The following is a 23634-nucleotide window of genomic DNA, read 5'->3' as shown; positions in this document are numbered from 1 at the left end:
GAGAGAGAGGTGTGAGAGAGAGTCAGAGAGAGAGACACTGGGGGGAAGGGTGTGAGCGGGCTCTCACCCACGTCGATGACCCGCTGCTTGGCGGTGGGCTGCCGCGAATGCCAGTGCTTCCAGAAGCGCAGCTGCTCGACCGGGCCCTTCTCATTGTCGAAGACCACCATCACCACACTCTGCAAGCACAGCGGTCACCGTGACCCCCTGCCTCAGGAGAGGCCCGGGCAACCTCCTTGCCCGGAGCCAGGGTCAGGCGGCCCTGCCCTTTGGCCGGGCTGCCCCCCTTCCCTGGCAACGGGCAGTCCTCTAACCACACCCTCTCCCTGGAGGCCCCGGCAGGCAGGGCTGACCTGACCACCCCGCCCGCTTCCCAAGCGGTCCCCGGGCGGCCGACGTACCTTGACCTTGTTGGAGGACAAGGCAAGGCCCTTGCCGCCCGCCGGCGTCCGCAGGGTGACAGGGTAGAACTGGCCCTTGTTGAGGTAGGCCATGGGCGACTCGCCTGATTTGATGTGGATGGCTTTGGGGGAGCCCAGGGTATACTCAAAGTCACTGCGGGGAGGCGGGAGAGGACAGTGAGGCTGGGCTCCCAGGCTGGAGTATCCCAGCGGGCAGTGGTGCGGGAAGCCTGAGGCTCTGCTGTGGATTCACCATGCGACCTCACTAAATCACTCTACTTCCCAGGGCCTCCATTTCCGCGTTTTCAGGGTTTCTATTCAATGGCTCTGTTGAGGCACAATCCTCCTGAATGACGAATAATGGAAACGAGAGAGCCCTGAGGGGTGACCAAGTTCCAGGGAGACCAGGAAACAATGGAACCTAGATTTTCTAACATGGTGCTGAGTTCTGAGCTGCTTGTCACAACCTGGGAAAGGGATGTAGAAATCACTCTTTCTTTCACATGTCTTCACGTCTCTCTTTTCATTCAGTGGTGATGTTTGCTCTGTGGACAGTGTGCAGCTCTGTCTGCAGTCCCCTGCCCACTGCCCAGTGGTCAAGGGTCCAGAGAGGCTAACTTACCTCTTGGGATTGGGATAATCCTCTGGACCCGGGGGTTCTGGGGATGTTTTCAGGATATCTGGGAAGAGTAGAGACTGTAGAGAAACACAATTCAGGGAAAATAAATGTTCACATTCAGTTCCATTGGGACCTCAACCCAGGGCCACTACATACAACTGTGAAGGTTGTACAGTGCACAACCTGGACAAAAGTCCATGGCGACCCTGCCTCAGCTCAAGGACTCTTTCTCCCAGTGATTCCAAAGCTCTGACCGTCTCACTGTCTTCTCTGCTTCTGTACATGCAGGTACCCAGGGATGCTGGAGGGGTGTGCGGGTGGGCCCTCACCTCCTGTGGGTCATCTTTGAAGGTGCTGTCAGGCTGCCAGCGCTGTGTGGGAGGCACCCCGTGAATGCTCTCAAACAAGGAGGTGAGGGAGCCATTATCATATACATCGCTGGTGGGCAGCAGGTAGCTGTCCACGGAGCCGGTTTCCAGCTTGCTGGGGCCCGCGGGGAGGAGAGCTGCCTTGCCTGGCGTGGGTGCAGCCCCCTCCACGCTCATTAGGTTATTCTTCTTGAGCACATCTGAGTATTCTGGGGTTCCAGACACATTCTCTGTCAGGAATTTCATGAGGTGCGTGGGACTTTCAAGGGGGGTGAGGTCCATTTCATATTCCATGCCATGGTAGTACCTGAGGAGAGAGGGGAGGGATAAGTGGGTGCACCTCTTTCCTTGGAGCCTAGACGGGGTCCTTGGCTGGACTGCAGCGTGACCATCACACTGACATATTTGACCTTCTTTAATCCAAGGTAACGTTAGGTCTTCCCAGCGGGCCTGAAATGAGACACTGCAGTGGGCCTGGTGTGTCACAGGGGGAAGCAGGGAGGAACCAGATACCGGATCGAGGTTCAGGGCGCAAATGCCTGCTTTCTCCATTACAGTACTTGGTAATTTAAAAACTGAAAAGTTTATTCATTTCTCATCCAGGGTCAGATGTCCCCACACTAAGATTACTGTACTGAGTCATTCCTGGTGAGGGCAAGAGTGGGTATTTGTGAGTACAGATAGTGTACATTAAGAAAAAGGTCTGGAAGGATATACCCCAAACTATTAAGGGAAATAAGAAAGTAGAATTGCAAGAAACTTTCACTTTTTTACTTCGTATTTTTAAGCAAAAGTAACAGTGTCTTTAATGCATTTCATTGTACAGAATCCAGAGAATTTTTGCATACAGTCCTCACTTTGTCAAAAGAGCCAGATAAACGATTTTCACTCCTGAGCCCCAGAGTCACAGAATCAGAGACACTGAGTGAACACACAGACCTTATCATAAGATGATTCTGTGATTAACGGGTGCCCTCCTGTGACTGTGCCAGTCTTCCATTTCCACCACCAGACTTCTGATTCTCAAGCACCAGCCTCAATATGGATATTTATTTTATTACTACATCAAATTTGCTTTTAAAAAGTAAACTAAACTTAAAAATAGTTTCAACAGTAGATAGTTTACTTGTTATAACTACACAAATATTGTTTGCTGGCTGGTCAAATATTTTACTATGGTAAGTTTTCTTAGAACAACCTCTGTTGCTACTGGAATTATGATATTAACTTGAACTTCCTCATTTTAGAATTTTCTACTTATTTATTCATAATTTCCCTAAAATTGTCATACACCTATATACAATTTTCTTCAAATGAACAAATACATTATATAATCTACCAATTCATTCCTCCTGCCTCCCCTTCCTTCCTTTTTTATTTTATATGTTTCTACAGAATTTGAACACTTTATAAAAAGCAGGTATTTTACAATCAGAAAAGCTAACAACATTTAAAAAAATTAGTTTTGAGGAAAATGTACAAAAACCCACTGTTTGTAGCAGTGGAGGGCCCTAAGCCAGCCGCAAGTGCTTCAGTGCCTGCCTTAGCAGTTTGGGCTTTCCAGAAGGAAAAGAGAAGGAAACCCAGAAGGTTTCTCAGCAGAAGCCCTGCCTACTGGGGATAAGGAAAAGTGGGGGGAGGGGGGCAGTGGGGGGGGGGAGTATTCTTCCAGCGCCCATCTGGCAATGAGTATGGCCTGGGCCGCTCTCTATAAGAAAAGGAACATACATGCTCTGAGGCACAAGTCCAAGGCAGAGGCCTAAGAAAGCCAAGGGAAAGAAATAAGGGAACACAGGTGTCCCCTCCCCTTGAGGCTGCAGGGAGGGTTTTGAAGCTAGGACAGCAAAGCTTCCAGCAGGGCTTTTCCACTGCTGTGGCTTTGAAGTTTGTTTTTAGTAAACTTTAGCCACGTGGCCGGCAGGCACTTGTGTGTGTGTGTGCACTCAAGCAGGGTCTCACCCTGACTCTGTGGGCCCCAGTCTCTTGCGATCATAGGTCCCTTCATCCATAAAAAATAGTTTAAAAATCCTCAGTATAAATACAAATACAATCCAGGCTGGATTATATCATTTTCTTCTGATGTTAAGAATAGATAAAATACTTCTGTGGGCCCCTAAGGGTACCTTAGTGGACTTCCTGGTGGCTCAGACAGTAAAGAATCCACCTGCAATGTGGGAGACCTGGGCTCGATCTCTGGGTTGGGAAGCTCCCCTGGAGGAGGGCATGGCAACCCACTCCAGTATTTCTTGCCTGGAGAATCCCCATGGACAAGAGTGTTGCAGAGCTGGACACAACTGAGGGACTAAGCACAAGGGTGCTGTGGACCCTAGTACCGACACTGTCCCTCCTGAGCCCAGTGGATAAGGGGCCCGAGGTGAGGCGGGGAGGGGGTGGGGAAGGGCAGAGGGGCAGGGATGGTGGTGAGGGAGAGCCTCACCTCTTGCCTTGGTCATTCCGGCCCCCAGGGCTGGAGGACAGTAGCCGCTTCTCCTTGGGGCCCTGAGAAGAAAGGAAGAAAGGATTTATGTGTGTCTCTTGGGTAAGATCTGACTGTCACAAGCCTCAACTCCCTCCAGGGGACTTGGTCATGCGGGGAGCTACCTTAGTCATTGGGAGGAAACCTGCCAGTCCTTTGAGTTAGCAGACCATTTAGTCTGAGCTCCAAGTTACAGAGTGAGAAGAAGTGCCCTGAAATTAGCACTTAGGAATCATGGAATTTGGAGTCAGGCGGGCCCAGCTTAAGTTCTAACCTTACCACTTAAAAGTGCTGTGTGACTCTGGATAAACGATTGTGCTTTTCTGAGATTCAGCTTCTTCATATGTCTGGGGGATGACAGTCCCTCCCTTAAGTGGGTTGTGAAGATTTATTAATAAAGATAATGCTCACTGTTTTTTAATGGAGTACTTCCTACGCACTGGGCCCTGTGCTAAGTGGCTTCTCTGCGTGCTCCAATTTAATCTCTACAACCTCTCTGTGACGTCTACTAATGTTATCCCCATTACACGCATGAGGAAAACTGAAGTCCAGAGAGGCTCTGTCATCTTAGTGATTAGGAGCACAGACTCTGAATTCAGATTTCTTGGGTACAGTTCTTAGATCTGCTACATATTGGCTGTGTGACCTTGGGCAAGGCCCTCAACCTTTCTGCACCTTACTGTCATCATCTTTATGGCAGGAATAATAATAGTAATACCAACCCTTGGGATTGTTGTGAGTGCTTAGACTAGCACCTGGCACATGCAGAGCACTACGTAAATGTTACCTCTCATGATTATAATTATAATATTTTGTATCTTAGAGAATTTGGGTCATTTCTCCCTAAAGCTAACAAAGCCAGAACAAGGTCTCCGACCAAGTCTAGTGATGTCAGTGCCCGGGTTTTTAATCACACTGATGGGAGAACATGAGGAAAGGTACCTGGCACAGTGTCCAGCATTCAATAAGAAATGGTAAGTGGTCACCTTTAGGACTATACTGCCCAAAGTCACACGGCCAGCTTGTGGTAGAACAGGTCTCCAACTCCCAACCTGGAGCTCTGTCCACACCGTCAGACTGTGCTCTTAGTATCTGCAGTGCTCCTCTGACCTAATGTGCTCTGGGAAGGGGGCGGGGGACAGGTGTATCTCCCCGGGATGCTGTACTGCAATAAACCACTGCAAGTGTCACCTTCAGAGCCCGGCCCCACCATTCTGGCCCTGGGAATGGACTCTTGCTCAGGGGAGATAGTGTTAGATTTTATTTTATGGCCCAGTCTCAAGCGATATATCCCAGGCTGGAGTTATTTCAAGCTCAGACCTAGAATTCTGGCTCCTACCAGGTCCCCAGGCTGAGACAGTCAACTCAAATTTCTTTTCCATCATCAGTCTGCTGGGAGAAGGGAAAGGAGGGTACCATACAACTCCTAGATGAGAACTAAAGGCCAGAGAGATAATTTGGGGTTTCTTTTGTATCTGAGACCACTTCCCCCAACTTGGTCTCTGAATTTGCAGAGTTTGCCTTCCTTTGTGTAGAATAAACTACTTCTTAGGCCAGTGAATCTGAAGGTTTATTTATAAGGTGGCTTTGAATCTTCAAACTTCAGATTCCGTTATCACAACAATCAGCTATTCATGTCCCCAGCCTCCAATCTGGGAAAGTCTCTAGGAGCAATAACCCAGCACAGGGATAGCAAGAAAGTATGCTGTCATGGCAATTCAGACAGATGGGTGGGGGTGCCTGGAGTTACTAGGCTGAAAAAGATTTTGTGGTCTTCAGTGCGAATACAGGTTGTAATCCATTAGCAGTGTCTGGCAAAGGCACTGGAAGAGGGTGATGTCATGTGCGTTATGTACTTGCGGTTACTAATAGGTTTAAGCACACTTCTCATACGTGAGAGGCCTAATTTCTGTTCTTAGGAACTGACAGTGTCAAAGTCAAGGCCCCAGAAATAATTAGAGAACAATAAGAGATGGTATGTCAGGAAGTGGTCTAGTGCACATGATGGCACAAGGGTATGGACGACAGTGAGACATTCAGGAGAGGGAGAGGTGATACGAGGTGGGCTTCTGAGAGAATCTGGGCCTTGGGAAGGGCCCTGAAGGAAACGAATGGACTCAAGAGCAGAAGGCATGTCCTAGGAGGTGGGGCTTCAAATAGGCAGGTGGGGAATGACAGGGCAACTGGGATGACCTAAGGGACAGAAAGAAGATGGTGGGTTAGAGGTAATCGCTGTGGTGTGTGTGGCCAAGGAATTGATCCATTCAATCAGTACATATCAAGCACTGTGTGGCAGGCAGTGTGGGGTACTGGGGGCTCAGTCATGACCATGACATGGTTCCTGCCCTCCAGGAGCTCAGCGTTATAGGTGAGATGGAGGAATAAATGCACAAACAGCAAGTTTCTGAAGACGGCGTCAAGGAAAATGATGGTACTTGCTGAGGGTGCCCAGAGGAGCCACAGCATGGGAAAGCCCAGAACGCCTTCCCCACCTTCAGGGAATGAATGAGGTAACTTAAAGCTGAGAGTAGGGTTTCGCCAGGGGAGTGGGGAGTGTGCCAGGCAGAGGGACCAGCATGTGCAAAGGCCCAGAGGTGTGAAAGAACATGGTGAGGGGTCAGGGGTGGTCAAAGTGGGCTGGAGAGCCATGAAGCCTGAAAGCGAAGATGCATGTTCAGTTGTGGGGGGGGGGGGGGCATGCCCAGAGGTGGCGGACATACGGACATATGATTACTCCCTACCATGTAGTAATCATAGAGGAAGCTCAGGGCCGCAACGCTGTCGTCGTCCCCGTTGACTCTCATCATGGCCTTCGTGGCCGCCGTCAGGGGGTTTTCAAGGTAGGTCTTCCAGGCCTCATCCTCGTTAGTGTAGGGGAACTTCTGGAAGTTAACTGGGTCGTTCTTTAGCAGCCGAACAGATCTGAAACTGAAAAGTAGGTAAGGAAGGTCAAATTTAGGCTGTCCCAGCAGAAGGCATGCGTATGCTTCCCAGGTGGCTCATTGGTAAACGATCCACCTGCCAATTCAAGAGACGTGGGATTGACCCCTGAGTAAGAAAGATCCCCTGAAGAAGAAAATGGCAACCCACTCCAGTATTCTTGCCTGGGGAATCCCATGGATGGAGGAATCTGGCAGGCTACAGTCAATGGGGTTGCAGAGTAGGACATGACTGAACATGCATGCGCAGCAGAAGGTCCGTGAATGGTCAGCCTCAGACCAACATTCAGAAATTCAGAGAGCTACCAGCCTTGAAAACTTGAGATGCTTATTGTGTCATCATTGGACAGATGAGGCAGTAAAAAGTACCTAAACTCTGGAGCCAAATGCCCTGGGTCACCACCAAATGTTGCCAAGGAGAAGCTGTAGGCTTGGGGCCTCAGTTCCCTCAACTACAACAGGAAGACTACAATCCCAACCTTGCAAGGCTTGAGAGAAGATTCAAAAAAATGCTTCCATAGTAAGTACTTATTCAAGAGGAATCAGTGTAGCAAGGATGGGAAATAACAATGACAAGGTGCAAAGAATAAGATTTCCAGATAACTCAGCATGGCTTCTGATGACATTCTCCTCAAGACCGTGAAAGACACAGAAGGCTGGAGATCATTTCAACTTAGAGAGAGAATGTGGCAAGTGACAGAGAAAGCTAGAGTAAGGAAGCCCATAGGCAGACAGGGTCTTGGTAAACGGCATTTCAGACCAACAATTATTGTACAGTGCCCAAGCAGCTGCTCAGATGCCAGGAACTGGAGTGGAATGCTGCCGGGCACACCTAGGCAGACAGAACCTGGGCAGTTCACTGAGAACGCAGACAAATACAAGCCACGTGGACTCAAAGGCAAGTGATCAAGACAGACTCTTTGGAGGACATTCAACATGGGTAATTATATCACTTATGTCATATGTGGGGGGAGGGTCCCAGGAATATAGAATATACATATATTCTATATATTTATTCACATACATATATATTCTAAATATATATTCACGTATATATTATATATACATTTACATAATACAGAATAATGGTAATGATGACAAAAATAATGTATAATCTTTACTGAACACTGACCACGTTTCAGGCACTGAGATAAGCACTTATTAAGGATTATCTCATTTAATTCTCACAACAACCCTGTGAGGCAGGTACTATTATCGTTCCTATTTTATATATGAGGAAACTGAAGCTCAGAGAAATTAAGGGAGGTGCCCAAGGTCCCAGTTAGTGGGTTAGTGAGTGGCCCAGAGGGGACTCAAGCTCGAGCAGGATGGTGCTGTAACACAGAATAGTGTTGTCAAACTTTCGCTGCATCAGAATGGCACAGAAGGCTTGTTAAGACACAGATTTCCAGGCCCCACCCCTGGGTTCCCTGGTAATGCTGATGCTGGTAGCCTGGGGACCACACGTTGTGAATCATTCATGTAGAACATGCTCTTAATCATGAGCAAGGGCACAGATGTGAGGAAGTTCTGGTTATGTTCATTTTAGAGCAAAGAATGTGGGGGGATAGCGGGAGGTGAGAAACAGCAGACAGCCAGGATGGGAAAAGAGTCCCAGACATGAAGCGGGCACAGACTGGTCTGCTGGTGCCCTGATGCCCCCTGCTAGGTGAGTCTCCCAGATTCTCCCCTGTTAAGGGACACAGGAGTAACGTCAGCTACCATTCACTGTGCTATTATTGTATGTTTTCCACTAATCAGCTCTGCTCCTCACAAGAACACTAGAAGCAAGGATCATTTGCTTTATTTTACAGATGGAGAAACCTGAGACTTGGAGGAAATGTCCCTCAGGTCACCCAACTAGCCCATGACACAACCAGGACTGTCAAGTACCCAAGCCACACACTTTCCACTAAGCCACACGGCTTTCCCGCAGTGCAAGAGGGCAATCCTTGCCACAACAGGAAGAGGCTCAGTTATGGAACTGTAGGCACTGCGGCAGACTGGTGGGTGGGCGAGGGCCTTCACAAACCGAATCACACCGCAGGGAGTGCCCTCACGCTGCCCCGCAGCTCAAGCCTGCATTCTCAGACACGGAGCGGGAGCAGTAGCCAGGCCTACACACAGACAGGCCGGGGGTGGCTCTCTCCCAGGGGCTTCTTCCAGGGCAGCGTCTCCCATCCCCCTGAGCCCCCGGGTGTGGGGTATTAGGCTCTGAAAGGGAGGGAGAGGGAGCTGTCACACAGGAAAGAGAAATGACAGAAACCTTCCTGCTCCAGGGGCATAGAGAGGGAGGCACACCCCAAGTTTCTGCTGCGATAAATCATGGGCCTTAAGATGGAGGGGTGAGAAAAGGCCCCTCCCAGCTGCCTCTTGGGCCTGGGGTGAGAGGAACTTACGGAGCAAGACCAGGTGGCTGCCCCCAAACCCCTCCCAGCCTCAGCCTAAATGGAACTCCCAAACCAAGGGGGCACAGAAGGAACAGGGAAAGGCCTGGTGGACCCCACTCTCTGGGTCAACTGGGAACCCCAGCACTTAGCACTGTTCCTTGTTTACAAAATGAGTCAAATAAAAGCACCTGCCATATAGGACAATGAGGACTGAGTGACCCCGTCACAGGAAGAATGCTCACAACTAGAACATAACAAGTGCTTTATACAAAAAGAATGATGCTTTCATGCCACAGAAAGGGTATACGTTACAGAAAGCTCATTCCAGAATGTCAAAAATCTTGAGTCTATGGAATCTTAGGCTGTAGGTTTGGTCTTCAGGTGTTGATTTAATTTCTCATTTATAATTTCTAATAAAGGAGCAATGTGCAAAAAAATATTCGTGCTCTCAGCCCAGCTTGGAGCTAGACATTGAGTGCTTGCAAAGTGGTACAAGACGTGGTCACCCTGTAAGTCATTGGCAGATGTGGAAGTGAAGAAGTGAAAGTCGCTCAGCTGTGTCTGACTCTTTGCGACCCCGTGGACTGCAGCTGCCAGACTCCTCTGTCCATGGGATTCTCCAGGCCAAAATACTGAAGTGGGTAGCCATCCTAGGACCAATTTGCTGACTCTGGTGGAATGACCATTATCAGCTTTAATGAGCTATCAGTTATCTAACCCTATTCAAAAGTTAAATTTTAGAAGACAAAGATAAAGTGGCATCAGAAATGAAAAGACAATGTTTGCTGTTCATCCAGGAGGATCTTCTGGCCTGTGAGGGTCTCTAATCCATCCTGTGGAGACCCCAAAGTCTGATTCCTTGATACACAGCAGCTACCCGACCTCAAGCATTTACCAGCATTTACACCACTCCCACAGCTATTTTTCTGCATTGTCTTATCTACTCTGCACAACAGGTTTTGGGGAAGTTGAGACTCAGGTGATATTACCTTCAAGTCACTCAGCTAGTAAGTGGCAGAGCACAACTTGAACCTGGACTTGTTGGACTCCAAGATGCAGCTCTTAACCCCATGCTAGTCTCCTTTCAAATGCCTTTCTTATTCTGGCCATTTCCCTCCTCTGGAATACAGTGAACCAATCCTCCACTGCCAGGCAGAAAAGGGTTTCCCACCCACACAAGGCAAGGGGGCCTAAGGGAAGAAGTGAGATGACTGGAAGTTTCTAGCCAGGCACTGGGGGCAGTGTCGGGGGCGGGCTCCAGAGTTCTGGTTCCCAAGCCTGTTCATGCTACCAATCAATGTCATGTTCCAAGTCAAAGCATTTGGCTTCTAAAAAGACTTGGCTATGGATAAGGTTAATTAGCATTGATTCATGTGCCAAATACTGAAATCTAAAAATGTTTGGCTCCCTGTTCTCCTAAAGATTAGAATTGAGGGCTGAGGGCCCGGTGGGGAACAGATATGAAAGGGTCCAGGAAGGTGTGAGCCCTACTAGTGGGAGACAGAGCCAGAACAAAGACGGGAGACCAGTCACCTTCCCCGAGGGCCTCTGCAAACTCTCTGTTGGTGTCCCTGTCCAAAGCAGAGCTCCTCAACAAGCAGAAGGTGAAAGGGGGATGGCGGAGGAGGCTATAGGGAGAGGACATGACTCTGGGCAGCCTTCCTGCCATCAGATCTTCACCCAGGTGCAGCACAGAAGGATCCGTAGTACTGTGGGAGGAAGTATTGTAACATCAGGGGCATAGCCTGACGGACCCAAGTAACTGTGTGTCCTTGGGTAAGGCACTGAGCCTCTCTGGGCTTATTTTCTCATCTGTTAAATGGGTCTGTTGAGTGTCTTCTGTGCGCTAACCAGGGGCTCTTCTAGGCACTGGGGAATCAGCCAAAAGCATGGCAGATAAGGCTCTGCTCCCATGGAACTTGCAATCTAATTGGGGGGAAGACAGACTATAAACAAGTAGGTAAATGAGTTAATTTGGGTTAGTGATAAGTGCTGTGAAGAAAATTAGAACATGGTCATATGATGGAGTCACCAGGGCTGGCTACTTCAGAGTGGGGATAATCTCTGGGTTGTTAGGAAAATTAAGTGTATTAACATGAGAAATGTGCTAAGCCTAGAGCCTGCCAGAGAATAATCGCTTAGTAAATAACAGCCATCATCACCACCATCATCATGACCATCATTTTCTTAGAACCCCCAAATGAGAGTAAAGGGGACACACTGCCTGAGGTTCTTAAATTAACATCCTCTCCCAGCATCCTGTCTGTGAACAGGTTCCATGTCAAAAACAAAAGAGACAGTGTAATAACCCCTTGCCTTGACTTTCACATTCATTATCTCATGGAGCCTCCCAACATACATGATGTGTTATTATCTCTACTTTATAGACCAGAAAACAGACAACAGACTTTAGGTGACCTGTTCCAGGGGACTGGCCCAGTGAGTTACAAAGCCAGCCTCCTGGAATCTAATTCCATGACTAGTTGCTTTTCCACCAACCACTAGTTTCTAAGAAGGGATGCAAAAGAGAGGGAAAAAACAATAAAGCTGGGTGGCATCCATCCACCTAACCATCTATGCCTCATTTTAATAAATATTTGTCAATATTTACTGTACTACGTGCCAGGCTTTGTCCTGGGCGGGCGAGACAATAAGATCTCTATTGTCACAGAGGTTGCAGCTTAGTGGCAGGCAAGACAAACATGACCACAAAAACAAATGGACAGCTACCATCAGGTGAAGAAAGCTATGAAGGGAAAGAAGCCAGAGGACTTCTGACCTGCTTCAACTTTGGGGAATAACTAGATGCTGGTTGAAAAGAGGAGTGGAGGGGAAGAAGAAATGTGAAGATGGGTGTGAGAGGATTTTTGACCTTCCAGATCAAAGGCAGGATCAAAGGCATAAGCCTGGGACAGCTCCCAGAGATTGTCCGCCTACTGTGTGCCAGGTGTGAGCCAGGGTTTTTGCATATGTTGCTTTGTTTCAAGGAAGGCCAGTCCACTGAGGAGGAAACTCAAGTGTGAGATTTGACAATCCCTCATATTTGCATAGTGTGCTATATTTTTCAACATGCTTCTCATACATTTGTCATCATCTCTGATCCTGCAATGCTCCTATAAGGTAGGGAGGGAGAGTATGACTATCCCCACTTGATAACAGGAAAAATGAGCCACAGAGAAGGCCAGTGGCTTGCCTAAGTCTACTTAGCTGGTATCTCATGGCGCCAGGCCTAGAACAGAGGGCTCTGTCTTCTAGCATCAAGAACCTTGACAAGGCTGTCTCCTCAGACACCTAGAGAGGTTAAGTGCCTACAGTGGTGAAGTATAGTTTCATCCCAAGTCCTTTCAGATTCTGAATATGCACAGCTTTCTGGCCAAGCCAACTTAAGAATCCTAATGGGACTAAGCAAATGTAAAGCTACTAGTTGAGGGATATTTTTTGGTGTTCCAGTTAGTGTGCAAAGAGACTTTAGAAATCTAGCCTCTCTTTTTTAGTTTCTGTTGCTGTTGTCTGCTTTGGCCACACCACCCAGCTTGTGGGATCTTAGTTTCGCGACTAGGGATGGAACCTAGGTGCTGAGCAGTGAAAGCACAGACTCTTAACCACTGGACTGCCGAGGAAGTCCCTAGAAATCTAATCTTTGGCAGCAACTGTGACTTGCCTAAGGACACACAGCACAGAGTAGGGCTGGGATTCAAGCCTCTTAGCTTCCTGTCCAGTACTCAGCTCAGTCACTACCTTATCTCAAAGGCATTTCTATAATTCAGAGATGGAAAAGTAAGGCCTGTGACTTAATTTTACAGAAGGGGGGAGAAAACTCACCACCAAGGGGGCAGCCTCAAGCCCCACTAAAGGAGATCCCTGAAACAGGACCGATCCAGGCATCTGGGCCCCACTTCCCTCCAGCCTGAGGAGGAAGAGTTCCAGAGGCTGCCTGAGCTGGGTGTTGACACCCAGATACACCCAATGACTTGTCAAACCCTGTTGTAAGCCACACAGCTCATCAGCAGTGATCAATCACACTCACTAATTACCCATGGGGAGGCCCTGCCACAACTGCTCACGGAGGAATCATTTTTCAGTCATCCCCATGGAAGGTGTTCCCTGGGCATGACAGACCGCTCCAGGGTTGCTGTGCTTGCAAGTGGCCCATCTGGTTTCTGGATGCACAGGTTGTGAAATATGCCTTGTCACCTGCTGGGGGCTCACGTGGGGGCCTCAATGGGGAAATGGCAGTGCTTAGGGAATGGCTCTACAACGACCCCAGTTTGAATGAGGAGGTTAGCAAGGATTGGGAACTTCTGAGGGCAGGGACAACATGATATTTACCTTTGTAAATAGTTACAGAGTGGGCCTCAGAGCTAGGCAGAGCTGGTTCCAGTTTCAGCTCGGCTATGACTGTGTGACTTTACACTTGACCTCTCCATGCCTCAACTTTCTTACCAGTAAAAAATGGGAGAAGATGAGAGCAATAACATCAGCTATTATTCATTGAGGGCTTATCAAGGGCCAGATGCTGGCCCAACAATTTCAAGTCATTTATTGGTTTACTCTTACACCTTTGTGAGATATTACTGTTGGAAAATGCAAAGGGATAATGAAGGCAGAGTACTCAGTATAGTGCCAGCACATAAAAACATGAATTGTTCTTACTAACACTCACCCTGTGGGGTAGCCCCCAGAAAACTGTACAACTCACAGCCTCACTTTCTCCTTCTACTATTGACAGAAGGAGACCAGAGATTCTCAGACAAAGGGCTGCAAGCATCACCAGCTTCATCATCTGGATCCAGGTAGGCAAGTTAACCGAGAGCCATCAGGCTCCAGCCAACACTTTTAGCTGCATGTAAATTAATTATGTGCCATTTTCTAATTATACCAGAAACTCACTTTCTCCCCTTTGAAAATTCTTCCCTCGATGGGAATTTTTTTTTTTCATGCTATATTCTCCTCTTGGTTTCCTGTCCAATTTTCCTAATTCTTTTCTGTTATTCAGTTGAGATGTGAACGAAGTGCACTCCATCTAGAGACCCAAGGCACCACATCCCTTCATTCATTCATTCAACTGTGTTGAACAGGTCTGATACTGGGACACAAAGGTAAATACCATGCTGCTCCAGCCCTCAACAGTTCCTCATTCTTGCAAACCTCCTAGGAAGCCCCAGTGAAATAACATCAAATATTGGTGAGAGCCTTTCCCTTCAAGACTTTCACTAGATCAGTTGCTCTGACCTTTTTAAAGAAGCAAAAGGAATGGGGTTGGGGGTGTGGGGTGGAGGGGGTGGGTAGCCAGCCAGGATTATTTGTTCCATTTTATTAATGGAACAAAGTTTCCTTTGTAGCTCAATTGGTAAAGAATCTGCCTGCAATGCAGGAGACCCAGGTTTGATTCCTGGGTAGGGACAATCCCCTGGAGAAGAAAATGGCAATCCACGCCAGTATTCTTGCCTGGAGAATCCGTGGACAGAGGAGCCTGGCAGGCTATAGTCCACGGGGTACCAAGAATTGGACACAATTTAGCAACTAAACCACCACCACCACAAATGCGAAAACTTGAGTTTCTGACAAGGGAAGGAAAGCAACTAAGTTATTTTATAAGTCAGGCCTTGTGCTTCTTCATTCTCATCCATGCCCTGTGAGGTGCATGTTACCTATGCAGAAACACTGACAGAGGTTAAAGAGCCCGTCCCAAAGTTACCCACGCTGTACCTGGCAGGAAAAGTGAAAGGAAAGTGAAGTCGCTCAGACGTGTCCAACTCTTGGTGACCCCATGAACTGTAGCCTGCTAGGATCCTCCATCCATGGGATTCTCCAGGCAAGAATACTGGAGGTGGTTGCCATTTCCTTCTTCAGGGGATCTTCCCAACACAGGGATCAAACCCAGGTCTCCCGCATTGTAGACAGATTCTTTACTGTCTGAGCCACCAGTGGCTCCTACCTGGCAGAGCTGGGCTCAAACACAGGTGTGACTCCAGAGCAAAGCTCTCAGCCTGCTGACTCAGCAACTACACTGCAGGTCAGCGTGGAATTGGGAAGCTCCTGCTTTCCCATCCTCTGCCAGGTCTTCTAGGCCAATGGTTCTTAAACTTGATCAGGCATCAGAATCACCTGGAGGGCCTGTTAAAACACATATTGCTGAACCCCACCCCCAGAATTTTTGATTCAGTAGCTCTAGGGTGGGGCTGAGAATCTGCATTTCTATGGAGTTCCCAGGTGATGATGATGATGACGCTGGTCCAAGGACCACACTTTGAGAATATCGTTTTTTTGATTTTTAAGGTGAACCAATAATTCTTTTAAAAAATTATGACTCCTCCCTCTCCTCATTTCAAAAGTGACACAGGGTCACTTTTGACACAATATATAAAACACAATATATAAAAATGAAATATACAGAAAAATTGGAAGCAGAGACTAGAATTCACCTGCATTCCTCTGCTCAGAGATAAGCACAGTCAACAGTCTGACAGTATCTCATCAGTTTTCAACATCTGTGCTGGTGGGAAGCAGGGTGACACATTGGTGCGGAGCGTCCTTTTGGCCCCTTATAAGATCCCAGCTCTTCAGCGAGATCCTGGGGAGCCTGGGACAAGCTGAAATCCCCCCACTTGCAAAACTATTTATACTCCCATCCTTCATTGAAGTGCTGGGAGGGTTACAGGAGATGATGTCTTTATCAAATACCAGACCCTGTGCCCAGTGTGAAGTCAGAGCTCAAATAAAAACTTGACTGTTACTTTTGTTTTAACCGAAGGGTGCTTCGGATAGCTCTTTGCGTTTTCAGCCCTGAGACTCTTCCTTCCCGTCGTCCTCCGTGTGGACCCCTGAACAGACCGTCTGGGCTCCAGGCACCGACCGGGGGCTCCTACTAGCAGAAGGCAGCAGACCGAATGGCAGGCGCCGCCGCCCTTAGGGTCGTCGCAGGGGCCTCTCGGCCCAGTCTGCCTGTTTCAGAGTCCGGTCTTAACGAGGGTTTTTAACTTTTCATTCACCAGCAGCGTAGCCCTGACTTTTAATAACACGACAAAAATTTGCTCCTGGCAATCATGGTTTCGACCACAAAACCACAGCGGGAGGCGTTCCTGGTTAACTCTTTCAGCGCTGCAGGCAGTCTGGAGCCCAAGCGCTCTCTCTCGGAGCTTGGGTGGAGTGGCGGCGAGGCCTGAGGTCACAGACCGGGATGGGATGGGTCGAGTCCCCCTCCCACCCTTCCTTGAGGCTCTCCAAGCTTCGGGGAGGAGGATGGTTTCAGATTCAGACAGCTTCGGGGAGGTAGACGGTTTCAGACGGGGCGAGGGAGGGGGGGCAGGCGGCAGCTCGAAGGGAATCCCGGGGTGCCTCCCTCACTTCCCTTCATTCCACAGACCTACTGCGTGCTGAATACTTAATCTCCACACCCTTCATTTCCTCAACGGCCAGAACGGGACAACACTGGCCAACCAAGTGCCCAATACACCCTCGCGCCCAAAAAGGCGCTTCTCCAAACATGGCAGCCTGACTGCGACCCGTAGAGCTCTCTCGTGGAGCTCTTTCCCGCGAGACGGGGGCGTCTGGCAGCGACTTCCGGCGCCGCCCCAGGATCCCTTGCGACCGGCTCCAGCCCCCGAGGCGCTGGGTAGGAACCACGGGCTGGAGGCACCAGCGGTTTGTGGAGGGCTGGAGGCTGGCAGATGCGCCCAGCTCCAACCACATGAAAAGTCCCGTGCGCCCCACCTGCCAGCTGCCTTGAGCTGGCTTTTAACTACACCGCTTGGCCTCCATGCCCGCCAAGAGCCGGCTTTCGAAGTGGCCTAGTAATTGGGCTCTCACATTTACGGAGCTCCTCCTCCGGATCGGGTGGCCCACCTACGGGTGCCCACTGTTTTCCTGACCAGGTGGGTGTCTGTATCCTTACTGGAGAGACGAGGAAACTGAGGGTCAGGGAAGAGAAGCAAATTCACTAGGATCCTGAAGTTGCTAAGTGGCAGAATTTAGACTCTTGTGCAAGTCGGGCTTTTCCCACTACACCAGGGCCTGGCAAGAGGTGGTCATTCCTTCTGGATCAAGATGGATGCGAGGACCAACTCTCTTTAATTGCACTTCTGGGGGCACGGCAGCAGCAAGACAAGTGTCCCCGGCACAAGCAGCTCAAAACTTGCAAGCCAAGCAGTGGATTCCGCTCCCAACCCCCCTTTATCAGTAAAGGCACTTGAGCCCCCAGGCACTGAGACTGTCATTGTAATCTTTAGTGATGACTTCAGACTCTGCCTGCAATTACTCAGCAGGCACAGGTTCCCCTCACCCCACCCCAACCCAACTCTGACTTCAGAGTCAAATCATTGAGGAGGAGAAACGCAGGAAACCTTTTTGTTCAAGTAGCCTAGCTTCAAGACACTTAGCCCCTAAGGGACACCAATGAACATATTTCTGTCTGCAGTCTCTGCTGTCAGAGCTAAGTGGGATGGGACACATCAAATGTTTTTTGTTTTCAAAGTATAGAATAATAGAAAGCAAGAAATAATAGAATATTGAAAGAATAAATATTAGAAATATTAAATTAGAATTATTAAAAATATTAGAAATAAAGAATAACAGAAAGCAAGAAATGCTCATTGATTGGTTATTTTTGAATGAAGTAACAAAGGTATTTCAGATTGCTCCTTAACCAGGATTTAAACCAATTGCTTTTCTAAAGTTATTGGATACCCCAACAGCTCCATTAAGTGAGTACCAATATGACCACAATTTACAGGTGAGGAAACTGACCCTCAGGTGAAGTGGCTTGGCCAAAGTCACACAGCTAATTAGTGGCAGAGCTGGAACTTGAACCTTGGTGTTGGCTTCACTGACCTGCTTTCATTCCAGTTGTTAACACATTATCAACCCCAAGAAGCCCATTCTAGAGAAATCTGATGACCAGTGATTCTACCATGAACATAGATAGCTAACCCAGGAGAATCCAAGTGCTGACTGGTATCATGGAATCTTGTCTGCAGTCAGGTCCCACCACATGCTCTGCTGTTAGGTTTTCAAGTTCTTTAAATAATCTATTAAGGAGTAGCTAGGAAAAAAAAAAAAAAGATTGTTTAATCCTTGACTCTGCCCTCTTACCTCTGAGGGTGGAAGGAAAAGGATAGTCTCTGTTTTAGGAACCTGGTTTCTGCCAACTCCCTAAACTCAGGTTACAGCAGCCCAGAATCCCAGCTTCATCCCACCTTCTCTGAGGTCTGGACCCCAAGCTGGGAGTCCATAGTAAAAGTATCAGCCAGCAGGGATTCTAAATCCCAGCTGTGGGCAAGAAGTCACCTGCGTCCTGTCAGGCAATAGAGATGACCTCACTGAAAACCACAGCTCAGCCTCCTCAGCCTTAGAACAGCCTCTGAATAAAGTCAACCACGTTTTATTGAATGCGTCTTCAGACCTTGGCTCTGTGCTAAGCATTTTACAGAGTTTATCACACTTAACTCTCAATAATCCTCCAGAACATTCTTGTACCCATTTTCTAGATGAGGAAAATGAAGCTCAGATCAGTTCAATGACTTGTCCAAATCAAGATCACACAGCTCACGAGGAGCTGAGCATGGATTTGAACATAGGACAAACTGACTAAAGAGTGCATATGTTTAACTAGCACACTTAACTTTCCCACTTGGGACTGTTCCAACAAGCAAGTCCCTTTGGAGAAACCCAACTCTCTGCCTAAGACAGTTCTTAGAACCACCTCAAAAAACTTCTTTAGGGCAAGAAAATGGAAAGCCTAGATGGGATTGGCCGCTGTCTCTAACTTCCAAGGCTCCTTCGATGTATCAGAAAGTGGTGCCGAAAGCCTTCACAGTTTCAGTCCTGTGTTTCCCTACCTGTCTCGAAACTGCTCAGCAGAGAGAGAAGAGAGAGAGAGAAAAAAAAAGATTTTCCCAGGGAAACACTCAGCTCTCGCCTGAGACGGGGCCTGCCTCAACACGCTACAGTGAGATCGTCAGCCCATTCATTTACCCTTACAAATTGCCCTGTGAATCTTGGCGCCGGTCTCCCTGCCCTTTCCCCTTCTAGAAACCCCATACAGTCTCCCCGCTCGGAGAACGCCAGGCATCCACGGTTGTTTACTCACTCAAGTTCATTCGACATCTTCCTGCTCCCAGGCTCCCAGGCTGGAACGATGGATCGGCACCCGGCACCGAGGCTCTGCTGACCGCTCGTCTCTAATTCTCGCCTGACACAGACATTCCCTGCCCAGGGAACTGTTTGATTTATGTTGAGGTTTCAGTGTGGGGATTCTGCTGACAGGTAGGTTCCCGGCAGCGCTGGCGCTGATTGGCTGCAGGTACAGGTGCCGGCGACAGCAGGTATACCTCAACAGGTGCAGCTGTTAACTCTTGGCCTGCCGAGTTGGGGGCGGAGCCATGGGGGGTGCTGGCTGGGTGGAACTGGCCAATTCCTTCCTTGGTGAGGAGGTGGGGGTGGAGATGAGGGAGGAGAAAAAAAAATGCTGGAGAGAAGATAGCCAGAGGAAAAATACAGGGACAAACAGATACTTGGCTGCAGAAAATCTTGATTCCTGTTTCTAGTATCCTGGATACTTGGAACATTGGAACAGCCTGCCCCCCCGCCCCTCCCCACCACCACCCTGCCAAATTCCCTTGGCCTCCTCCCCTAACCAGCATCGCTACTTCACAGCCACCAGGGAATTCCCAAAGGCAAGAGCAGATCTTCCCCTGTGGGCCTCTGTGCAAGTCCCCTTTTTTTTTTCCTAGAGATCTCCCTTTAAGGGAAAGCTTATTTCTGAATAGTCTTTTACAGTTATTCAGCAACCCACTGTGGTAGCTATTAGCATTCTCTCTTCCTCCCCCAACACACACACACTTCACAGGTGAGGAAATGGAAGCCCGAGGGTAAACGTGACTTGCCCAAGGGCATGAGCTAGTGTCAGAGCCCAGATCTGAATCTTCAGTCATCTCACTCCGCATGTGGCTGTCCCTTTGAGCTGAAGTCACTGGCCTCAATTCAGCAGACATGTATGGAACACCTAATGTGTGCCAGGCCCTCCTTTGGGTTCTGGGGAGACAGGCCAAAAAGATAGGGTCACTGCTCTTGGAGTTTATGATCTTGTGTGTGTGTGTGTGTGTGTTGGTGGCTGGGAGTGGGGGTGTAGGATGCAGGCAGCCTTTTATTTGGTGTGATACAGATCTGAATGAGATGTCAGCAAACCACATACCTCTGGCCAGCACACAAGGGATGGAAAAGTTGAAGTCGGTCACCTTCGAAACCTTTAGCTAGCCAGTCATTTCCCAAACTCCCGTAAGTGCTTCATTCTGCACTGGAAATGCAGGAGAAATCTGTTGCCTGTTAGACGAAGTAATTGTGGAATGATTGCCATGAGCTGTTTTCCATAAAGAACAAGGTTGGTAAACCCAGAAGATCCACAACAAACATAACAATGCTAGAACTTTATATAGAGCTTCCACCACGAATCTGAACTGAAGTCTCAGCCAGTCTTGTTATCTTTTGTTTTCCTCTCTTTCTTTTCTCCTCCCCGCCCCCTACCCCCCCACCCCCACACCTTTGGACACATCATTCCTTTGCTCTGTCTTCCTGAGAGCCTCACCTTGGCCCACTCCTTTCTCTCTCAGGGAAAGGCAGGGTTTCAGCTACTCCTGCCAGTCTGATGGAGGTTTTCAAGGTACGGCCAGAATCCAGAGGAGCCCTCTTGAGGTGTGGTCAGGCCTATGGAGAGAGGATACTGAGTTTGAGAATTGTCAGAGGCTGGTTCCTCGCTGGAAGCTATGTTGGGGATAATGGAGGGGGTCCTGACAAACAACAGTAAATAATGATAATAATTGCTAGTGAAGCTACCTCCTCAGAGCAGGCCTCTCCCGCCACCCTTGTTAAAGTAGACATTCAGTCACTGTATCACATCACTTAATTCTGGCTCTCTGAACCCCTTATGACTTTTGGACATCTCTCTAGATTGTTTATTGTCTTTTGCCCCTTCTTCTAGAGTGTAACCTCTGTAGGAGGAGCGACCTTGTCTGGGTCACTGTTGACTCTCCAGCGCCTTCCACTGTGTCTGGCACACGGCAGGTGCCCAGCGTACCTCACACGTCAGGCGTTGTGCTGAGCCTGTGCGTACCTTGTCTCATCCTTAAAACCACTGTGTGCCATAGGCCCTTGTATTATCCCTGTTTTAGAGATGAGGAGAAGGAGGTATGAAGTGATTAAATAAGTTCCTCAAGCTGCATGGCCTAGGAGTGGTAGCGCTAGAGTTGGGATCTGATCAGAGAGCAGAGCCTGGATGCCCAAGCCCTTGGCAGGGGTTATTGGTGGCAGGAGGGCCATTTGGTGCCAGTTGTAACTGCAAAGCTTAGTAACGCCCGAAGGATGGCACACTTGTCTGTGTCCCTGTCTGCCCGCCTCCTGGAAGGCTGTGAAGTTTCTTTCAGCTGTGTTGCAACTCACAGGTAAAGGGCCATGGGGGTGACTCACGCTGGCTGGGCTCAGGTGGAGACTGGGAACCCGGGCAGCGTGTCTGTGCTCGCTGGGCTTTTTAAATGGGTCTTCTCTCTCTACACCTCTGGATCGTGCCTCTTTAATGGCCCTCACCCATCTACGGAGATCAGCAGGTCGTGGGGCAGAGGGTTTTTAACGTCTCCACAGACGGAATGCTCCAGAAGGCACGCTGGATGAGATGGAGGGACTTGTGGTCCAGGGGGGGTCGGCAGGGTACGATGAATCAGTTTATAAGGTCTCTGGGACCCTCCCGCAGAAGCTAGGCCTCTCAGTATGGGGGCGTGGGCTGTTCTAGGCCTTCGCTGAAGCATTCAGAGATGCCAGGTTTTTTAGAGACGCTACCCAAGCTTTGCCCCCACTCCTACTCCTTTCCTACTCCTGTGTGGCATGGGCACAGCCCAGGGCTCAGCTGGGCTGGCATCTCTTCCCCTTCTTGGATTGGCCCAGTTCTTGGTTTCTTGGCAGAGGAGATTGAAAACAGAGACTCACCAATCATATGTGACATAATGATTGTATTCACAATAATAACAGTAAGTAATGATGACTGCAATTTATTTCCTGTTTGTGTATTGCAAGCATAGTGCTAAAAGTTATCTGTGCTATCTGTCAGTATTACTCTGAGACTGGAGGACCTGGGTTCATATCCCAGCCCCACCATTTACTAGCTGTGTGATTTTGGGCAAATGACTTAAGCGTTCTGAGCTTGTTTCCTCACCTATAAATGGTTATAAAAATAGTATCCCCTTCGTGAGGTTATTATGAGAATTAAATAGGATAATGTATATGAAGTGCATTGTTGTTGTTTAGTCACTCAGTAGAGTCCGACTCTTTGCAACCCCATGGACTACAGTCCATGTAGTCCAGGCTCCTCTGTGCATGGGATTTCCCAGACAAGAATATTGGAGTGGGTTGCCATTTCCTCCTCCAGGGAATCTTCCTGACCCAGGGATCAACCCTGTGTCTCCTGCATTGGTAGGCAGGTTCTTTACCAGTGAGCCCCCAAGGAAGCCTGCCTGGCACATTGTTGTTGTTTAGTCGATAAGTCGTGTCCAACTCTTGGTCACTCTGAGGACTGCAGCACTCCAGGCTCCTCTGTCCTCCACTGTCTCCCAATAATTTGCTCAAATTCATGTCCATGAAGGCTGGGAGAGATCGATGGCAAAAAGGAAAGGGGACGGCAGAAGACGAGATGGTTAAATGGCTTCACCGACTCATGGACATGAATTTGAGTCTGGCATGTAGCACTGAGTAATTGTTAGGAAAGTTTTTGCTCCAAAATCGTGGCAGATGGTGACTGCAGCCATGAAATTAGAAGACGCTTGCTCCTTGGGAGAGAAGTTATGACCAACCTAGACAGCATATTAAAAAGCAGAGACATTACCTTGCCAAAAAAGGTCCATCTAGTCAAAGCTATCATTTTTCCCGTAGTCATGTATGGATGTGAGAGTTGGGCCATAAAGAAAGCTGAGTATTGAAGAATTGATGCTTTTGAACTGTGGTGTTGGGAAAGACACTTACTTGAGAGTCCCTTGGACTGCAAGGACATCCAACTAGTCCGTCCTAAAGGAAATCAGTCCTGAATATTCATTGGAAGGACTGATGCTGAAGCTGAGACGCCAGTACTTTGGCCACCTGATGGGAAGAACTGACTCATTTGAAAAGACCCTGATGCTGGGAGGATTGAAGGCAGGAGGAGAGGGGGACAACAGAGGATGAGATCGTTGGATGGCATCACCGACTCAATGGAGATGAGTCTGAGTAAACTCCGGGAGTTGGTGATGGACAGGAAGGCCTGACATGCTGCATCCATGGAGTTGCAAAGAGTCGGACACGACTGAGCGACTGAACTGAACTGAAAGGTCAGGACCACTGAGTTAGGTGACTGCTGAGACCCGGAGCTGCTTGCATGTCTCCGCAGCTTGTGCGCTGCACAGTCCCAGCGCTGTTTACAGTAGGGG

At 48.7% G+C, this 23634-nt stretch overlaps 1 protein-coding gene across 1 annotated transcript in view; it reads right to left on the bottom strand.

Annotated features, from left to right (window-relative positions):
• GRHL3 (grainyhead like transcription factor 3) overlaps positions 1-19390 on the bottom strand; it is a 35577-nt gene extending 16187 nt beyond the window's left edge. Inside the window, exons 1-7 of the mRNA XM_065927527.1 lie at positions 19281-19390; positions 6606-6792; positions 3826-3887; positions 1350-1695; positions 1024-1097; positions 402-555; positions 68-179 (exon numbers count right to left, since the gene is read on the bottom strand). Of these exons, the coding sequence (XP_065783599.1) occupies positions 68-179; positions 402-555; positions 1024-1097; positions 1350-1695; positions 3826-3887; positions 6606-6792; positions 19281-19297 (952 nt within the window). The 5' untranslated portion in view covers positions 19298-19390. The remainder of the gene's footprint in view (positions 1-67; positions 180-401; positions 556-1023; positions 1098-1349; positions 1696-3825; positions 3888-6605; positions 6793-19280) is intronic.
• Positions 19391-23634: the final 4244 nt, after the last annotated feature.

Source organism: Muntiacus reevesi, chromosome 3, assembly GCF_963930625.1.
Source record: "Muntiacus reevesi chromosome 3, mMunRee1.1, whole genome shotgun sequence".
Classification (NCBI taxonomy): domain Eukaryota; kingdom Metazoa; phylum Chordata; class Mammalia; order Artiodactyla; family Cervidae; genus Muntiacus; species Muntiacus reevesi.
The sequence above is the reverse complement of the archived record's forward strand: the minus strand, read 5'-3'. Positions and strand labels throughout refer to the sequence as shown.